This window comes from Xiphophorus hellerii, chromosome 9 (genome assembly GCF_003331165.1).
Source record: "Xiphophorus hellerii strain 12219 chromosome 9, Xiphophorus_hellerii-4.1, whole genome shotgun sequence".
Classification (NCBI taxonomy): Eukaryota; Metazoa; Chordata; class Actinopteri; order Cyprinodontiformes; family Poeciliidae; genus Xiphophorus; species Xiphophorus hellerii.
Window position 1 is genome coordinate 32211358 of NC_045680.1, and position 15594 is coordinate 32226951.

Sequence of the window (15594 nt, forward strand, 5' to 3'; positions counted from 1 at the left end):
AAATAAATAATCTGAGAAACACAGAGGAACACTAAGGAACAGAGATCATTTATTTTATTTTGTAACAGAATGGTGGAATCAAGCTTCCATACGGATGTTTACAGGAAAAAGTTGGACGTTCTGGAAAAATATCCAGAATACACAAATTACATGAAAAACGTCCCGTTAAGATTGTTGTAAAGGAAACAGAAACTTGATCATTTGATGGGAGGTTGTTGTTGTCGGCTGGATCCCCAGAGATCTGCAGGTAAAAACAGCCTGAAGGAAAAACTGCAGAACAAACAGGCAGCAAGTTCCTGATGTTTCATCAGAAACTAACGTTTGTTTTCAGGTTCTGCAGCTGGGCCAAGAGGTTTCAGACTAGAAAGTCTTAGTTTGATAAAGCAGAAATTTTCTTCTGAAAGCACAAATCAGAGGGAGAGTCTCAGAACCGGTTCTGGTTCTTCTGGGTTTATTTAGTTTCACATCAGAAAGTTTCTCCACGTCTGGATATTAAACACAGAAAACATGTTTAAATCACATGACAAGAAGAATATATTTAAATACAATAAAGTTCATAATAAGCTAGATTTATTTGACATTTAATGTTTTTCATCATCCAGAATAATAAGAGAGTCAATAATAATAAAGTTGGAATGAATAATAAAAGTTCAATAGAGAAAAAAAACCTGAAGATTTAACTGACTTGTAAAAACTGGGATCATCAAAACATCCAATAAAAACGAAATGAAATAATAATAATAATAATAATAATAATAATAATAATAATAATAATAATAATAATAATAATGTCTATTAAATCTGCTCAGCTGCAGTTCAGTGCAGCAGAAAATAAATGTTATTGATGATGATGATGTCACAGGCTTGTTGTCCTCCTCTTCCTCGCTGTAATTAGTCGGAGCTGCAGCTGAGAGCGGCGCCCCCTGGGAGATGCCGCCCTGAGCTCAGCCGCTGTGACTCAACGCTGATCTTCAGAGCAGAACCTTCAGCAGCGGCGCCGACCGGTCCGGCCCGGTTCTGCAGCTTCATTAGAACCCGTAAACAGAAACTCGGCGCTCCACAGGGAGGAAACCGCCCAGGGAAACAAAGAGCTGCACCGGCGCCGACAGACAGAACCAGAACCAGAACCGGCAGACAGTCTGAGACGATGGACGGCGGACAAAGCTCCGGTGCGCGGGACATCCTGAGGGGACGCTGCCAAGGAGCTCAGAGGACCGGCAGCAACATGATCCGGATCTTCATCAGCTCCAGCTTCACAGGTCAGTTCTGCTCCCAGGCTCGGTTCTGGAGGTCCGGGTTCTGGGTTCTGGACGGAGTTCAGGTCCAGTTCTGCTGATCTGAGTTGATGTGTGAGAATCAGGGTGACCCTGATGGTTCTGGTTCAGCCGGGTCCATCTGACCCGGTTCAGACAGGTAAACACCTGGAGCCTCATGTGGAAACTTGCAGAAACTTTTTCAGCCGATAAAAAGAACCAGAACCGACCCGAAACCTCTGAGATTTTTTATTGTAAACGATGAAACTGAATCTTTTTTAGCCTCAAACAGAGACATGAAAGATTTTTGGTAAATCGGGTTTAGATAATAGATCTGTTGTAGACAGAAACGTTCAGGCAGGAAGTGGCTGTAAATGACCCGCTTTGGCTCCAGAGGTCCAACCGGTGCTCAGGTGGAGGCGGTCACATGACCAGACCATGACCTGGAGCATTCAGAGATTTTAAATTCAATCTATTAGTTATTTTGGAAACAGGTGAAGCGGAGGCCGTTGCCATGGTGATTCAGTCAGGAGGGCGGAGCTTTCCAGGTATTTATGCTACTTGGCGTTTAGGGGCGGAGTCATCTCCAGGTTACTGCAAATCCAGATCTACAGAAGCAGCATCTATGATGAAACGTCTGCGCTCCGTTTGAACTTTTCAGAATTTCTTCCTACTGAAAACTTTCAGAATAAAAGATCTGAAGATCTGTTCCGTTCCAGAACCAAGCCGACCCGGTTCCCCTTAGAACGTCCACCAGCTGGATCAACACAACCAGAACCGACCTGGTTGGTTCTCACGTTTCTGACTCCGCCCCCTAGTGGAGGAAACCTGCAACAATGGAGCTCTGCAGATCAGCTTCCATCAGAACCAGAACCAGAACTCTTCTGTGGTGCCAGAACTTTACTTGTGATGAAACGTGGTGCCGTCCAACATGTTGCTGGACCGCTGGAGCGAGGAGCTGCGCAGGTCCACTAGGTTCTGGAGGCTCTGGAGCGACCTCAGAGAGGTCCACTCAGTGGTACCAGAGCTCAATGATCAGGAGTCTGTTAGAAGTTCTGGTTCTGCTGTTGGTTCTGGTTCTGGATCTGGTTCTGCTGTTGGTTCTGGTTCTGCTGTTGGTTCTGGTTCTGGTTCTGACAGGAACGCCTTCTCCCTGGGTTCTGTGCAGACATGAGCGTTGAGAGGAAGGTTCTGCTAGAGAAAGCGTTTCCGGAGGTCCGGTCGTTCTGCCGCAGTCTGGGTCTGGTCTTTGAGGTCGGTCCGTCTCCTCTCAGCACCGAGAGAAAACATCACATATATCTGATGGAACCTTTCTGTGAGTGACATCACTTCCTGTCCAGGTGGTGGATCTGAGCTGGGGGATCCGGACCTTCCCGTATGGAGACCATGAGGTCAGTGAGATCTTCCTGCAGGAGATCCAGACGAGTCAGAAGGTTTCTGCTGGACCGGCCTTCGTGGTGAGTTCCTAACGTTCTCCAGGTTCTCGTTGGTGTTTGTGTCTCCTGTAGTAACTGCCGGTAAAATAATGCCATTGTACTTGTAGACGTGCGGCTGAATGCCAGTAAAGTTTCTGTAAGTCCAGAAAATGACGCTGCTTTAAGCCTCAGCACCAGGTTCTTTAAGCCTCGGCGTATAGAACCTGGTGCTGTTTGTTCATGATGATGTTTGTTCTTTGATGTTCTGCATCTGTAGATGTGATCACGTTTGCTTTGCTTCTCCTGATGTCCTCATGTTTGGATGCCGAAGGGCCTGCTGGGGAACAAGTACGGTCACCGACCTCTTCCTCGTCTCATCCCAGAAAAGCAGTTTGAGGTTCTTCTGTCCAAGCTGTCCAAGAACCCAGAAGCTGTTCAGCAGCTGCAAGAGTGGTTTCGGAAGGACAACAACTCTGTGCCACCCACCTACGTTCTCCAGCCAATCACTGCACGATTCCCACACTACAATGACCTCCGACCTGAGGTGGCAAAGCTCCATGACGATGACCTTCTGTCCTGGCGCGTCACGGAGAGTCAGCTACTGCAGCTGCTACGTTCTGCGGCCGCTGAGGCTGAGACGGCTGGAGACATCACGGCCGAGCAGAAGCGGCTCTTCTACTCATCAGGTGAGACATGTCCTCCGGCATGGACATGTCCCCAAGCTTGTCCTTTTGGTCCAAGAGGACTAACGTTTCCTGCTTCTCATTCAGTCACAGAACGGGCGCTAGAGGAGGGCGTCTGGAAGGACAACTGCCAAATGTCCGCCTTGCTCTTCGTCCGGGAGATTCCTCGGCAAAGGATGAAGGAAGGAGCCAAACGTCTGGCCAAGTTCATGGACCTCACTGCGGACGGGCTGCTGGACGCTGAAGCTCAGGAGTTGCTCACCGGCCTGAAGTCACGTCTGTATGCCACGTCCAAGAAGATCCTCAACCTACACTGTGTGGAGCTGAACAGAGGAAGCATCGACCCAAAACGAAAGGAACACGCCGAGTACCTGAACAGCATCTGCCAGCAGTTCATCTCCCAGATGACGACCCGGATCAGCGAGGCGGTCAAACTGGCGGGAGAGGACAGGAGGAAGGTCTGGGGAAGCACAGAGGAGGATGAGGAGGAGTTTGACTGGGTGGTCGAAGAGGCGAGGCAGCACACTGTCATGGCTGCCGAGTTGAGCAAGAGTCTCCAGGGCAGAGATGGGCTTCTGGGGAAGATCTGCCTCGCCATGTGGGAGTCCAGCCCGGTCCACCACGGTCCGCTGGTGGTTCACGGCGCTGCTGGGATGGGGAAAACCATTCTGCTGTGCAAACTGGCACAGGAGATGCAGGGTGTCCTGGAGGCCAAGGCGGTGCTGGTTATAAGGCTGCTGGCCGCCAATCATCCTCAGAGACCAAGCATCAACCATGTCCTCCACAGCGTCTGCCTCCAGGTGTGTCTGGCGTGTGGCCTGGCTCCGCATCCCCTGCTGTCAGTCAGCTCTCACCTGGAGCTGCAGCGGCTCTTCCAGAACCTGCTGGAGGAGGTTTCTCAGCAGGGGAACACTCTGCTCCTCATCCTGGACTCCCTGGAGCAGCTGGCAGACCAACATCAGGCTCACCAGTTGCGCTGGCTGCCCACAGACGTGCCTCCAAATGTCCACCTGCTGGTCTCCATGGAAACCACTAGCGAGGTGTTCGCCAGCACGCGGCTGAGGCTGGGCGCTGCAGGAAACCTCTTTGAGGTGGAGCGTCTGTCTCGTGATGAAGGGCAGCAGATCATGGAGTCCCATCTGCAGGCGGTTCAGCGAACTTTGACCCGGGAGCAGAAGGACGTGGTGCTGCAGAGTTTCCACGCCTCCGGCTCTCCTCTCCACCTTCAGCTCATCCTGTCTGCTGCCAAGCACTGGACATCCTTCACACCAACAACGCAGTTGCTGCTGGGTTCCAGCTCAGAGGAAGTGATGTCACAGCTCCTCCTGAAGCTTGAGGAGAAACATGGGAAGGAGCTGGTGGGCGGGGCCTTGGGATGCATCGTGTTGGCAAGGTGAGGAGACTAGCAGAGCATCTGGTGAGGATGTGTTGAAGCACAAGAAACCTTTACAGGCCTTAATACGTTTACCTGGAATCCAACCTTTGTTTGGGCTGTTGGAACAATTTGTTCACTGAAAGGATCAAAAAAGAGAAAAAGTCACAGAGTGAATGGTAAAATGCTAACTTCAATTCAAATCATTAGCCAAGTGTGCTAAGCGTTTTTAAAGTTAACAAAAGCGCTAAACCAAAAGTTAGCTCTGCTATCAACTTACTAGTGGATAGGTAGAAGTGTGCCCACCATTCAGGTTTGGAGCAGACAGGAAGTTGGTTCTGCTCCTTGTTCTCCTGAGGAATGGCAGGATGGAGCAGATGGTGAAGTTCAGAGATACGGATCAGGACTGAAAAAAATAGATCCTGGATCCCAGCTGGAGGAAGTGACCCAGAAGTCCTTGGAGTTGCGTTCCCGTCTGGGCTGGGTAGACCTTGGTCCTCCCGGAGAAGCTCTGGGTTTCCCTCCAGATGGACCTGGAGGTTCTCATGATGATCCACTAAATCTCTATGTCATAACTCTACAGGAGGGGCCTGATGGAGGCGGAACTGCGTGATGTCATGTCATTGGACGATGATGTCATCAGTGAGGTATACAGGTATTCCCTGCCTCCGACACCTTCGTTAATCCGGATGCCGCCCATCCTGTGGGCGCGGCTCAAGCAGGACCTGCGGGACCAGCTGGAGGTCCAGTGGACCGACGGAGTCACCATGCTGGCCTTCAGCAGCCGGTAAGATGTTCTCCATGTCCATTCCAAATGTCCTAACCCAGGAGCAGCGTCAGTACTTATGGAGTAACATCGAGCTTCTTCTTCTAGGCTTCTCTCAGAGGTAGTCAAAGCCCGCTATCTGACGCCAGAGCGACGGGGGCGGATCCACAGGATCCTGGCGGAGTATTTCCTGGGTCGTTGGTCCGGAAGACTGAAGCCGGTGGCTCTTCCGGGTCTGACGCTGCTGCTGTCCGACCGGAAGGTACCAGGACTCCTCTGGTGGACATAAGGAGACGTCTGAGCGTGCTCTCTGTGTGATGAAACAAATAAGGGTGGATGCTGAGTTCTGATTGGTTCTCTACTTCCCAAGGTCCCGCCCCAGCCGCTGTGGTTTGCTCCTGGATTGGCGAACGTCCGGAAGCTCCAGGAGTTGCCGTATCACTTGCTGCATGCCGGTCTGTGGGAGGAGCTACGGCAGGAAGTAGTAGGTACGATAATGACCAAACTGAGCGTGCTCAGATCAACCAAAGCTCCAGCACAGGAGTGAGCCAGCATGTTTTTATCTGGAGGTTCCTCAGACAGTCCTTGTCCAGTTCCACCAGTGGATCCAGTGTCCCCTGGTTCTGTGTGTGCAGGCAGCGCCGAGTGGCTCTACTGTCAGAGCCGGGTTTGTGGGGTGTCCAGCCTGATCAGCGACCTGGACCAGTGCTCCCAGTACATGGACTGCAGTGAAACTGGACTGGTCCGTGAGGCTCTGGCCCTGATGAAGCCCGGCCTGGACATCCTGTCAGGCCACATGGGTCAGTGTGGTTGGGTGGGAACATTTTGGCCCGTTTGGGTCGGTTCTGGGTGACCTGCTGTGCTTCCTCTGACTCCAGAGCGGTCTGTGTTTTACTCCGAGCTGCTGGCCCGACTCTCCTCCCTGGCCTCCACCTTCCGCACCGTGATTGGTCGGCTCTGCAGCCAGTGCAACGATTGGCTCCAAACGTGTCCGGAGCCGGTTCTGATCCCGAGGAGCACCTTCTTGCAGCAGCCAGGGGGGGCGCTGCAGCACACGCTGACTGCACCCCACGGAGGTCAGAGCTGAACCTTCAGAGACGTCAGTAAATGGAACAGACGATCCAGGCTGCTGGTTCCTGTCCACGTCCCCTGTGTCCTCAATGTCCTCTATGTCCCTCATGTCCTCTACATCAGTCGTCCCCAACCTCCTGGCTGCGGACCGGTACTGGTCCGTGAACCAATTGGTACCGGGCCGCACAAGAAATAATTAAATATTTGAGTCTGGAGGATCTTTATTTTGTAAATCCTTTAACCGGATTCTCTCGGTTCCGTCTTGCCGCCAACATGGAGCCACAAGCAGCAAAATGAGTCAGAAACGGATCAGATTGTTTGGAAAGTTTCTTTGTGAAGGGAAAAGGCCCAGAGAAGAGACAGGAGGATGGATTTATCCCGGCAGGTGATTCCCACAGTCCAAGCTCTGCATGATATGGTGACCGGATGTTAATGAGGCAATGAAGCTTCAAGCTGCTTCTCCACTAGAGACCAAGAACCCTGAGCATCAGCAACACTTCCGGTCTCATTGTCTCTCGTCTCTCCCAGATGGACCGTCTGGTTGCAGAGAAACAAGCTCAGGGCTCCATTAGTCGTTATCCTGAGTTAAAATTGAAGGGATATATAAACGTTACCATAGCGACCAGAGTCAGAGAGCGTTAGGGCAGTGGAGAGACGAGATGAGACCAACATCCCGATTCCAGAAGAAAATCCAGTAAAACCTCCAACATACCAACCATGAATTTAGAGTAACAAACATGTCCCACGATGTAGAAGCAGCAGTGATGGTTTGTGGAGTCGTTTTAAGAGAGCTAGTGTCAGCGTCAAGCCCTGACTGAATGAAACTATAACTATATTATGTCAGGTTAATGATGGATAGCTAAAACATTACTGGGTTTATCAACTGTGGTACCAGTTTGGCTCCAGTTCCTCTCATTATTATTTCTGTTGATATTCCTTGTACAAAATTCTAAATATCATCCGATGTCCACCGGACTCTCAGTTGCCATGTCAACTGTTGGGATTCCCCTCCGTTCTTACGTCAGCGGGCTTTCTGATTGGCTACCTGTCACATTCAACAGGCTGAGTTCTCATTCCCAGTCAGGGAAACGAGACAGGCTGCGACAATCGGGCCAAGACAATCCAACATGTTGAAAATGCCCGATGTTAGATCGGAGAGGTCCGTAACACACCACACTGCAGGACAATCAGCCACATTCGGAACATTCTAAGATTGTCTTAAGGGAAAAATTGGGGCAAAATATTTAAAATTGTGCCATGTGATCTAGGCTTTAGCGGACAGAAGCCTGTCTGAGGTTCACCCCCCTCCCCCGGTCCTACCGGGCCGCAGTAAAATTGCCAAGCCTTGACAGGTCCGCGGTGATAAAAAGGTTGGGGACCACTGACCTACATCCTCCATGTCCTCCATGTCCTCACAGCAGCTTCAGGAAGCTGAAATGTGTTTTTATGTGGGAGAACAGCACGAGGTGGTTGAACAGAGGGAAGTTTTTACCTTTGGGTTCATGTAGGACGACCAAACGTCTTCTTGTCCCTGAACATTTCTCAGATTCTGCCCAAGGCGTTCGAGGCAGGAGGAGGTGGAAGAGCTTTATTAGTCTCCTACGGGGAAATTCCCATTTCACTCCGGCCCAAAGACCAGAAACAAACATCAGACAGGACAGACGGGTCTGAGGCTGCAGCCGCCATGAAGCGCCATTAGCTTTATCGTTACCATGGAAACGTGGGAGGAAAAAATCACATCTCAGCTCATAAAAGGCAAAAAACTACAAATATTATTCAGTCTGGTGCAATGCATGCTAGTGGCTGGTTCTGATCCGTTCTGACCCGTTCTGACCCATTCATACATGAGTGCAGCTCATTTATTTTTACTGACAAACCAAATAAGTTTCCTTCTTAAAGTCGCAGTTGCACCAAATGTGGGCGGAGTTTCCAACAAGCCAATCAGCTGTTCCAGCTGCTGCGTCTCCATGTCTACAGTGACTGAGCCCGATCAGCTCACAGTAAGGTTAGCATCATGAGTTAGCCGCAGTGTGGCTTTTCCAGGCGTGCTCTGCTTGGCCGTGGGCGCGGCGCTGGGGCTGCTGGTCACCGGGTCGGCCGGCGGCGTGGTGGCGGTCTGGAGCCTCCGGGACAAACATCTCCAGCAGGTTCTGCAGGGACCGTCAGGTGGGTCCGAGAACTCATGAGATTTCTCACAGTTCAGGTCGGACAGTGACGGCTACTTCCTGTCTGTCTTGTCCTGATAGTGGCCATCTTGTCGGTAAAGATCATTGAAAGCTCCGCCCACTGCCTCTCATTGGCTGCAGATGGCTCCCTGAGGAGGTGGAGCTTAAAGAGCGGCCAGCAGCTGTTCTGCATCCAGGAGGCGGGGCCTGCTGGCTCCGCCCCTTCCGCGGCTCGCCTGCAGGTGTCGGAGCAGCTGCTGTTTGTCCACACCTGGATGCAGGTAGGTGGTGGGCGGAGCCTGAAGGTTCCTTGGTCTTTAACTCTGCTGCTTTCGGGGTTTGGTCTCTTCGGTTCTCCTTGGTTGTGATTTTGGGTTTTGGCTTTTTCTGAGTCTCCATAAAGTTCTGGATCTCTTTGTCTTTTGGACGGGTTCAGTCTAAGGTCCGTCTGAGGTTCTGTCGGTTCAAGGTTCCAGGTTTTTCTGCAGTCGGTCTCCTTACTGTCAGCAGGTCTTCACATGTCTGGTTCTGCCTAGTTCTGCCTGGTTCTGTCTGGTTCTGCCTAGTTCTGCCTAGTTCTGTGTGGTTCTGTCTGGTTCTGCCTAGTTCTGTGTGGTTCTGTCTGGTTCTGCCTAGTTCTGCCTAGTTCTGTGTGGTTCTGTCTGGTTCTGCCTAGTTCTGTGTGGTTCTGTCTGGTTCTGCCTAGTTCTGTGTGGTTCTGTCTGGTTCTGTCTGGTTCTGCCTAGTTCTGTGTGGTTCTGTCTGGTTCTGCCTAGTTCTGCCTGGTTCTGTCTGGTTCTGCCTAGTTCTGCCTAGTTCTGTGTGGTTCTGTCTGGTTCTGCCTAGTTCTGTCTGGTTCTGCCTGTGGTTCTTGTTCTATACGGGTTGACCCATGTGTCACTTTATAGCTTTCCTCAGCATGTTGGACCTACAGCTGGTTCTGAAGAACCCGGGTTTGTTTCCTCTGTGATGCTGTTGCAGGTGAAGGTCTGGAAGTCGGACGGAACCGAGATCCACAGCGAGGACGACTCGTTGGTTTTGGGGGTTCTGGGAGATGTTGTGGTTTCTCTGCATGACTTGGACCGGGTCAGAATCTTTGACCCGGTCACTGGAAGCCAGACAATGGTGCGGCTGACCCGGAGCCTGACTCCAGTGATTTCTGTGAGCTCTCCTAAACGTGGGTCAATATTTGTGGTGTCGGAAGACGGGATCCTGCATCAGGTGAGTTTTACGACTTTAGACCTGAAACTGGACCAGAGTTTGAGGTTCTAGGATCATATTTCTATGGTTAATCTGGATGATTCCAGGATCTAGAATGTGATGAGTCTGTTTGAAAAGCTCTGGGTGATGAAGGTGATGAAGGTGAACCATGTGACGTGAACTTCCTGTCTGCAGATCTCCAGGACAGGACAGCTAACTGTCGCAGAGTTTCCTCGGCTTCCGTCTCTTTTCTCAGCTTCGGAGGACGAGAAGATCCTGATAGCAGGTAGCAGAGACCCAACTGGAGCAGTTCTGATCCGGAGGTCAAGCTAAACCCAAGTGTTTCCTGCCGCTGTGTTCAGGATGGGAGAGGACTCTGAGCCTGTTCCGCGTCTGCGGCGACTCTGTGGACGGATTCCTGGAGCTGCAGCACGACGATGAAGTTTTATCGGCCTGCGTGTCGCCGGACAGCCGACGCGTCGTCACTGGAGCGGCGGATCAGCTGATCCGAGTGAGAACCAAGCAGCTGGTATCGTCCTCACTAACAGCAGGAAGGGGAGCAGACTCATCACAGCATTGAAACATCCTGTAGAGGAGAGATGCTGAAAAACTAATCCAGGAATTTCTTCCTTCAAGGTTGGACTAAAACTCCAGTTAGTGCGGCAGAAACCTCGTCTACTTCCTGCGGCTCCTCTGATGGAGAACTCTGCTGCTCTCCAACCTTTACGTTTCTCTCAGATCTTTCTAAGCTTCATCCGGTCTGGTTCCGTTTGGCTGTGATGTTTCCCAGGAACCACAACATCTAACCGTTCTACTTCTATAGATGTAGAAGCCTCTAAATGAGCCACACTGCCTTCCACTGCCTTTCTCTAACATAGAAAGTTCTTCTAGATCAGTTCTTCTGCTCTGTCTTCTCTGAGCCCAGTTCTGGCTCTGGTTCTGCTGGAGGGGTCTTCCTGATAAATTCTCCGTCCAGAGGAGTGATTGCTGTTTTTTATTGTACATTTCTATAAACTGGATTTTTGGTATTTGTAGTAAACTGGCAGTTTGTTAATAAAATGAAAGAAAGAATGAATGAAGCTTTTATTGTGAAAGGAAGCCAGGATCCAGTGCAGTAACATCCTGTTGTGTCTGGTCAGATCTGGTCGGTGACCACCGGCCGCCTGCTGGACGCTCTGAGCGGCTGCAGCGCTCCGGTCACCTCCCTGCTGCTCTACGACCACTTGGTGGTCTCGGCCTCCTCGGCGGCAGATTCGGTCCAGCTGTGGAGTTTGACCTACGACCCCAGCCACAAGCCCCTCCCCCACATCCCGGCAGGCTCCGCCCACTCAGCCGTCACCAGAGACGGAGATCAGGTGTTCTACGTGCGCCACCAGAACCAGAGGGAAGTGCTGAGCTGGAACAACCGCACAGGTCAGAGCGGCTCCCTGAACGGGGCCCAAGCAGAACTACGGATCCGGTTCTCCTCTGACCCGACCCGTTTCTGCCCAGGTTCCGTGTCGGAGCGCCTGCCAGTGTCTGCGGAGGTCAGCTGCCTGGAGCTGGCGCAGCAGAAGCGCCTCCTGCTGTGCGGCCTGCGTAGCGGCACCGTGCTGATCTACCCGCTGGCGTGGCCCCAGGAGACGCTGTGCATCCCGCCCCCGGAGGGCCTGGCCCCGGTGCTCTGCCTGGCCCTCAGCTCCCAGGAGAGCCTGCTGGCCGTCGCCCACCGGGACGCGCTGCGCCTGTTCCAGGTCGCCACCAGAGACGGTTTCCCCGCCGTGGAGGGGCCCCTGGCGACGGCCCCGCTCTCGCCAGGGGCCCCTCCATCCCACATGGCGCTGCTGCCCGACCGCCGGCTGCTGTACGGGACGGCCGGCGGCGAGGTGAAGCTGCACGACTTCGGCGTCGGCGTCGGCGCCGACCTGCAGCCTCACAGCTCGGGGGTCACCTGTGTCACGGCAAGCAACTGGGGGACGCACGCCCTGGTGGGCTCCCAGGACGCCACGCTGCGGCTGTGGGCCCTGGACCCGGTGGCCCTGGACCACACCATGGAGTACCAGGTGAGACCGGACGGGTTCAGGCCACAGCTGAGACCCAGACTCCTCCACTCACCGCGCCGCTCTGCTCTGCCGTCCCGACCAGGGCCTTTTCTTCCAGGGCGTCCTCTGCGCCGCCTTCGCCGACAGCGACCGCTTCGTCTTCACTGGATCTCAGGACCGAACCGTCAAGGTCTGGGACGTCGCTTCAGGTGAGACGGCTTCCGGTCAACAGGTACACCGCAAGATGGCCGCTGTTATCCCTGAGGAGGAACAGCAGGAACCAATCCTTCAGAACCTCACAACCCAAAGCAGAACTTCACCACTGGGTGGCACTGGTCCGTCCTTCTTTCCGTCCCTTCACCTTGTATCTTTCCGACCCAGTCGGTCTTCTGCTCTCTGGTTTATCCGGTTCCGGTTGGTCCGGTTCTGGTCCGATGCGTCTGTTTGTCTCCATCAGGGAAGCTGCTGTGCGTCCAGTTCGTCTACTCGCCGGTCGTCCGCATGCTGACCTTCAGGAACGGCTTCGTGGGCCTGACCCTGCAAGGCCGAGTCGTCCAGGAGGCCTTCAGATGTCCGGACCGGGTCGAGCCGGACCACAACCCTCTGAGGAACATCAAGGCCCGGTACCGGGTCACCTCCAGAGAGAAGGGCGGGGCCGGCCGGCGGACCTGCAGCTCCGACCTGCAGGACTTCAACCCGGCCCAGTTCAGCCTGAACCTAGTGAGCATGCTCAGTAGCAGGCCGTCCTCCGCCTGCGTCCTGCTGTAGGACACGCTGCTACTGCCAGATCTGAAGACTTCTGCTCACCATCATCATGTAAAAAAATCAGCGTTAGTTTTACTGTGAAAGCTTCTGGTTCGATGCTTTGCTCTTCACTTCAGAATCTTCTAGTAAAATCTTCTGATGTGTAAAACTAATTTATTGGAGTGAAGAACGTTCTGCTGTTCTAAATGTTCTGCTGGTTTATCTCCGTTCACATCATGAATATCTGCTGGAGGTCGGCCTTCAGAGAACAGGAAGTAGTTTAATGCTAGCTTTAATGCTAACAGCGCTGGTCGCCTGTCGTCTCGTTTTGCTTTAGATGTTCAACAGAACAGAAAGCAGCAAAGTTTCTGTGCAGCAATTCGTTTTAGAAATTCATTCTAAAATGAATTTACAAAATAAAAGATTCTGTTTATTTTGGATGTTTTAAGTTTCCATGTCTGGGTTCCGCTTTGAGCTCAACTTCCTGTTTTATTTTGGTAATCCGGTGTGACTGGGTTTCTTTACTTCCTGTTAGTCTGATCCTCTTTTTCCAACTCCAGTCCTGGAGGCCCTGCAGCGTTTAGATGAGCCTCTGCTGCAGCACCTGGACAGAATAATGAGGTCATTAAGGTTCTGGTGAGGATCAGAACCACTCCAGAACCTTAATGTTCTGGTGATCCACACCAGGAGGAGGTGATGAAGCCGTTTCATTCCAGGGTTTTGTACATGAGGCTCATCTAAAACCTGCAGGACAGCGACTGGAGGCCTGGAGTAACCAGAACATCATTTCTGGTCAATCAAAGGAAAACATTTTATAGTTCCTCCTCTGTCCTTTAACTAGGCCATCGCTGTCAGGAAAGAAACATCTTAACACGACTCTGTGTCTCCAAACTTTGTGTTAATTGGACCAAAACTGTAAAGTCAAAACAGGTTTGAGGCAAAAAATGTAAGAAAAACATATTTCAAAAATACACTTATTTGTACAATATATGAATTAAAATAATAAAGTAAACAGTTTGTAAGAAATGGATGCAAATGATTGTAGATGAAAACACAAATAACCTCGTTAAAATGAAAATCTTCAATAAATGGAGACATTGGAGGTAAACTGTTTTCTATTTTCTTGGTCTGGAAATTTTTAAAATTTTTAGCAACTAAAACCAAAATCACGGAGCCCAAATATTCTGCCTAGCAACAGAGCAGAAAGAAATGTGACTGGATGGAAACACTGGACATTTTTTAAATGCTTTTTTTTAAATGTTTCATATAAACATGAAATTTTACTTCTGATTTCTAGAAGGTTGAGTAAAACAATCGCTTTACATCTGCTGCAGGTTTTATTCCCAGCTTGGAACTGGAATGTTTTTCCTGATTTGGAGCAGAAATGTTAAAGATGTTAATCGAAAATGTTCCGGTTGTTAATCGATCCCAGTCTTATTTCCGCTCATCCCCACGTGTTTCCACGCCCTCTGATACCAAATAGTGATGGGATTTTCGGCTCCTTTTCGAGATGCGGCTCTAATGGCTCTTCTTACTGTGGAGAGCCGGCTCTTTCGGCTCCCCATATATATTTTTGACATTATTAACCCTCTATGGCATGACTTTTTATTTTTTGGGGGAAAAAATATTTTCCTGCATTCTTTGGGAGCTTGGTGGTCCCTAATTACATGTCAATCATAAAATCGGACTCTGACACCTCCTGGAACCAGATTTGGGTTTGTTGCCTCAGGGTAACATTGGTCTAGAACACCAAGATTTTCTACACTGATTATGAGAAATGAAATACAAATCAAACAAAAACTATATTCATAAAAAAACTTTTTTTCGGACAAAAATATGTCAAAAATCATGCCCCCCAAAAAATAAAATAAAGGAGCAATGTGAGGTACAGATATGTGGTTTGTTGCCTGAGGGCAACGCCATGCCATAGAGGGTTAATTAATTAATAGCTTAAACCTAATTTTATAATATTTTGTTTCATTATTGACATTGTTAAGCACTTATGATGAGTAAAAATGCCGCATAACAATGCTATAGCAATACCGATGCGTGTGATGTCCGCATGTGCCTGTGCAGGTTGTTTGTCGAGCCTGCACGATAGGAAATGCTGACTTTGCACAGTCTGCACTCTGCCCTGGAGCTTGATGTAGCATTAAAATGAGTCCAAATCTTGCTCCGTTTTCTGTCACTCATTTATTTTCACCTATTCAGTTCTCACACTGACTCCCCTTCTTTCTGTGCTTCCTGACCGCTGAGTGAGTGTCTGTACATAAACACCTGCCGACGAACGCTATACAGCTTGGCCAATTGCCTGCCGTTTCCACAAAAAAAGTGGAGATAAACTTTTTTTTCAGTGTTTTCCCGCCACATTATTAATTGAAACGATGTGTGATTGGTCAGATGTGTGGAGCACACGCTTGACATGAGGGCAGTGGACCGACCGAGGGAAAAAAACTCTCCGCTCTAGCACTGGCAGAAGAGCAAAACGCGAAGGAGAGGGAGAAGGAGGGGAGAGACAGCAAGGCACCGCAGGACAAAAAAAAACGATGTGGGGAAAAACTATCGGCTCTGGCACTTGCAGAGCACAAGCACAACGACAGGGAGGCGGAGAGACAGCGATATACTGTAGAAAAAAACCCGGCTCCCAAATAGGATCCTAAAACGGCTCCCATTGTGGAGCCGGTTCCAATCGTTCACTTCAAAGAGCCGGCTCTTAGAGCCGGATCGTTCGCGACCGACACATCACTAATACCAAAGCGGGCTCGGTTCCGGTTCTGTAAACGTGAGGATGCCGTTATGGTGTGATAGTCTGGTTGCCTTGACAACCTGGTTGCCGTGAAGAGCCTGAAAACATCCTAAAAGCGTCTCCGGTTTTCTGCAGGTAAACTTTGTGCAGAGAAACTG

The 15594-nt window shown here is 50.7% G+C and overlaps 1 protein-coding gene across 2 annotated transcripts; it reads left to right on the plus strand.

Annotated features, from left to right (window-relative positions):
* Positions 1-840: 840 nt before the first annotated feature.
* nwd1 (NACHT and WD repeat domain containing 1) lies at positions 841-13123 on the plus strand. Of its 2 annotated transcripts, XM_032572086.1 has the most exons (19): positions 843-1259; positions 2422-2507; positions 2594-2710; positions 3000-3354; positions 3439-4744; positions 5307-5510; positions 5598-5751; positions 5860-5977; positions 6125-6289; positions 6368-6565; positions 8604-8726; positions 8807-9006; positions 9707-9946; positions 10121-10211; positions 10288-10436; positions 11065-11338; positions 11417-11967; positions 12050-12155; positions 12404-13123. In XM_032572086.1, the coding sequence occupies exons 1-19, from the start codon at positions 1148-1150 to the stop codon at positions 12712-12714; spliced, it is 4860 nt and encodes a 1619-aa protein (XP_032427977.1). In that variant the 5' UTR covers positions 843-1147; the 3' UTR covers positions 12715-13123. The 2 variants fall into 2 exon arrangements, with proteins under 2 accessions (XP_032427976.1, XP_032427977.1); XM_032572085.1 differs by having other exon boundaries at positions 841-1259; positions 3000-4744.
* The last annotated feature ends 2471 nt before the right edge of the window (positions 13124-15594 follow it).

Bases quoted from the DNA above. Each gene is read 5' to 3' on its own strand.
- nwd1 (XM_032572085.1), top strand. From the start codon at position 1,148: ATGGACGGCGGACAAAGCTCCGGTGCGCGGGACATCCTGAGGGGACGC. The intron at 5,511-5,597 runs GTAAGATGTTCT...TTCTTCTTCTAG, and splicing joins ATGCTGGCCTTCAGCAGCCG to GCTTCTCTCAGAGGTAGTCA. The intron at 6,566-8,603 runs GTCAGAGCTGAA...TGGCTTTTCCAG, and splicing joins GCTGACTGCACCCCACGGAG to GCGTGCTCTGCTTGGCCGTG.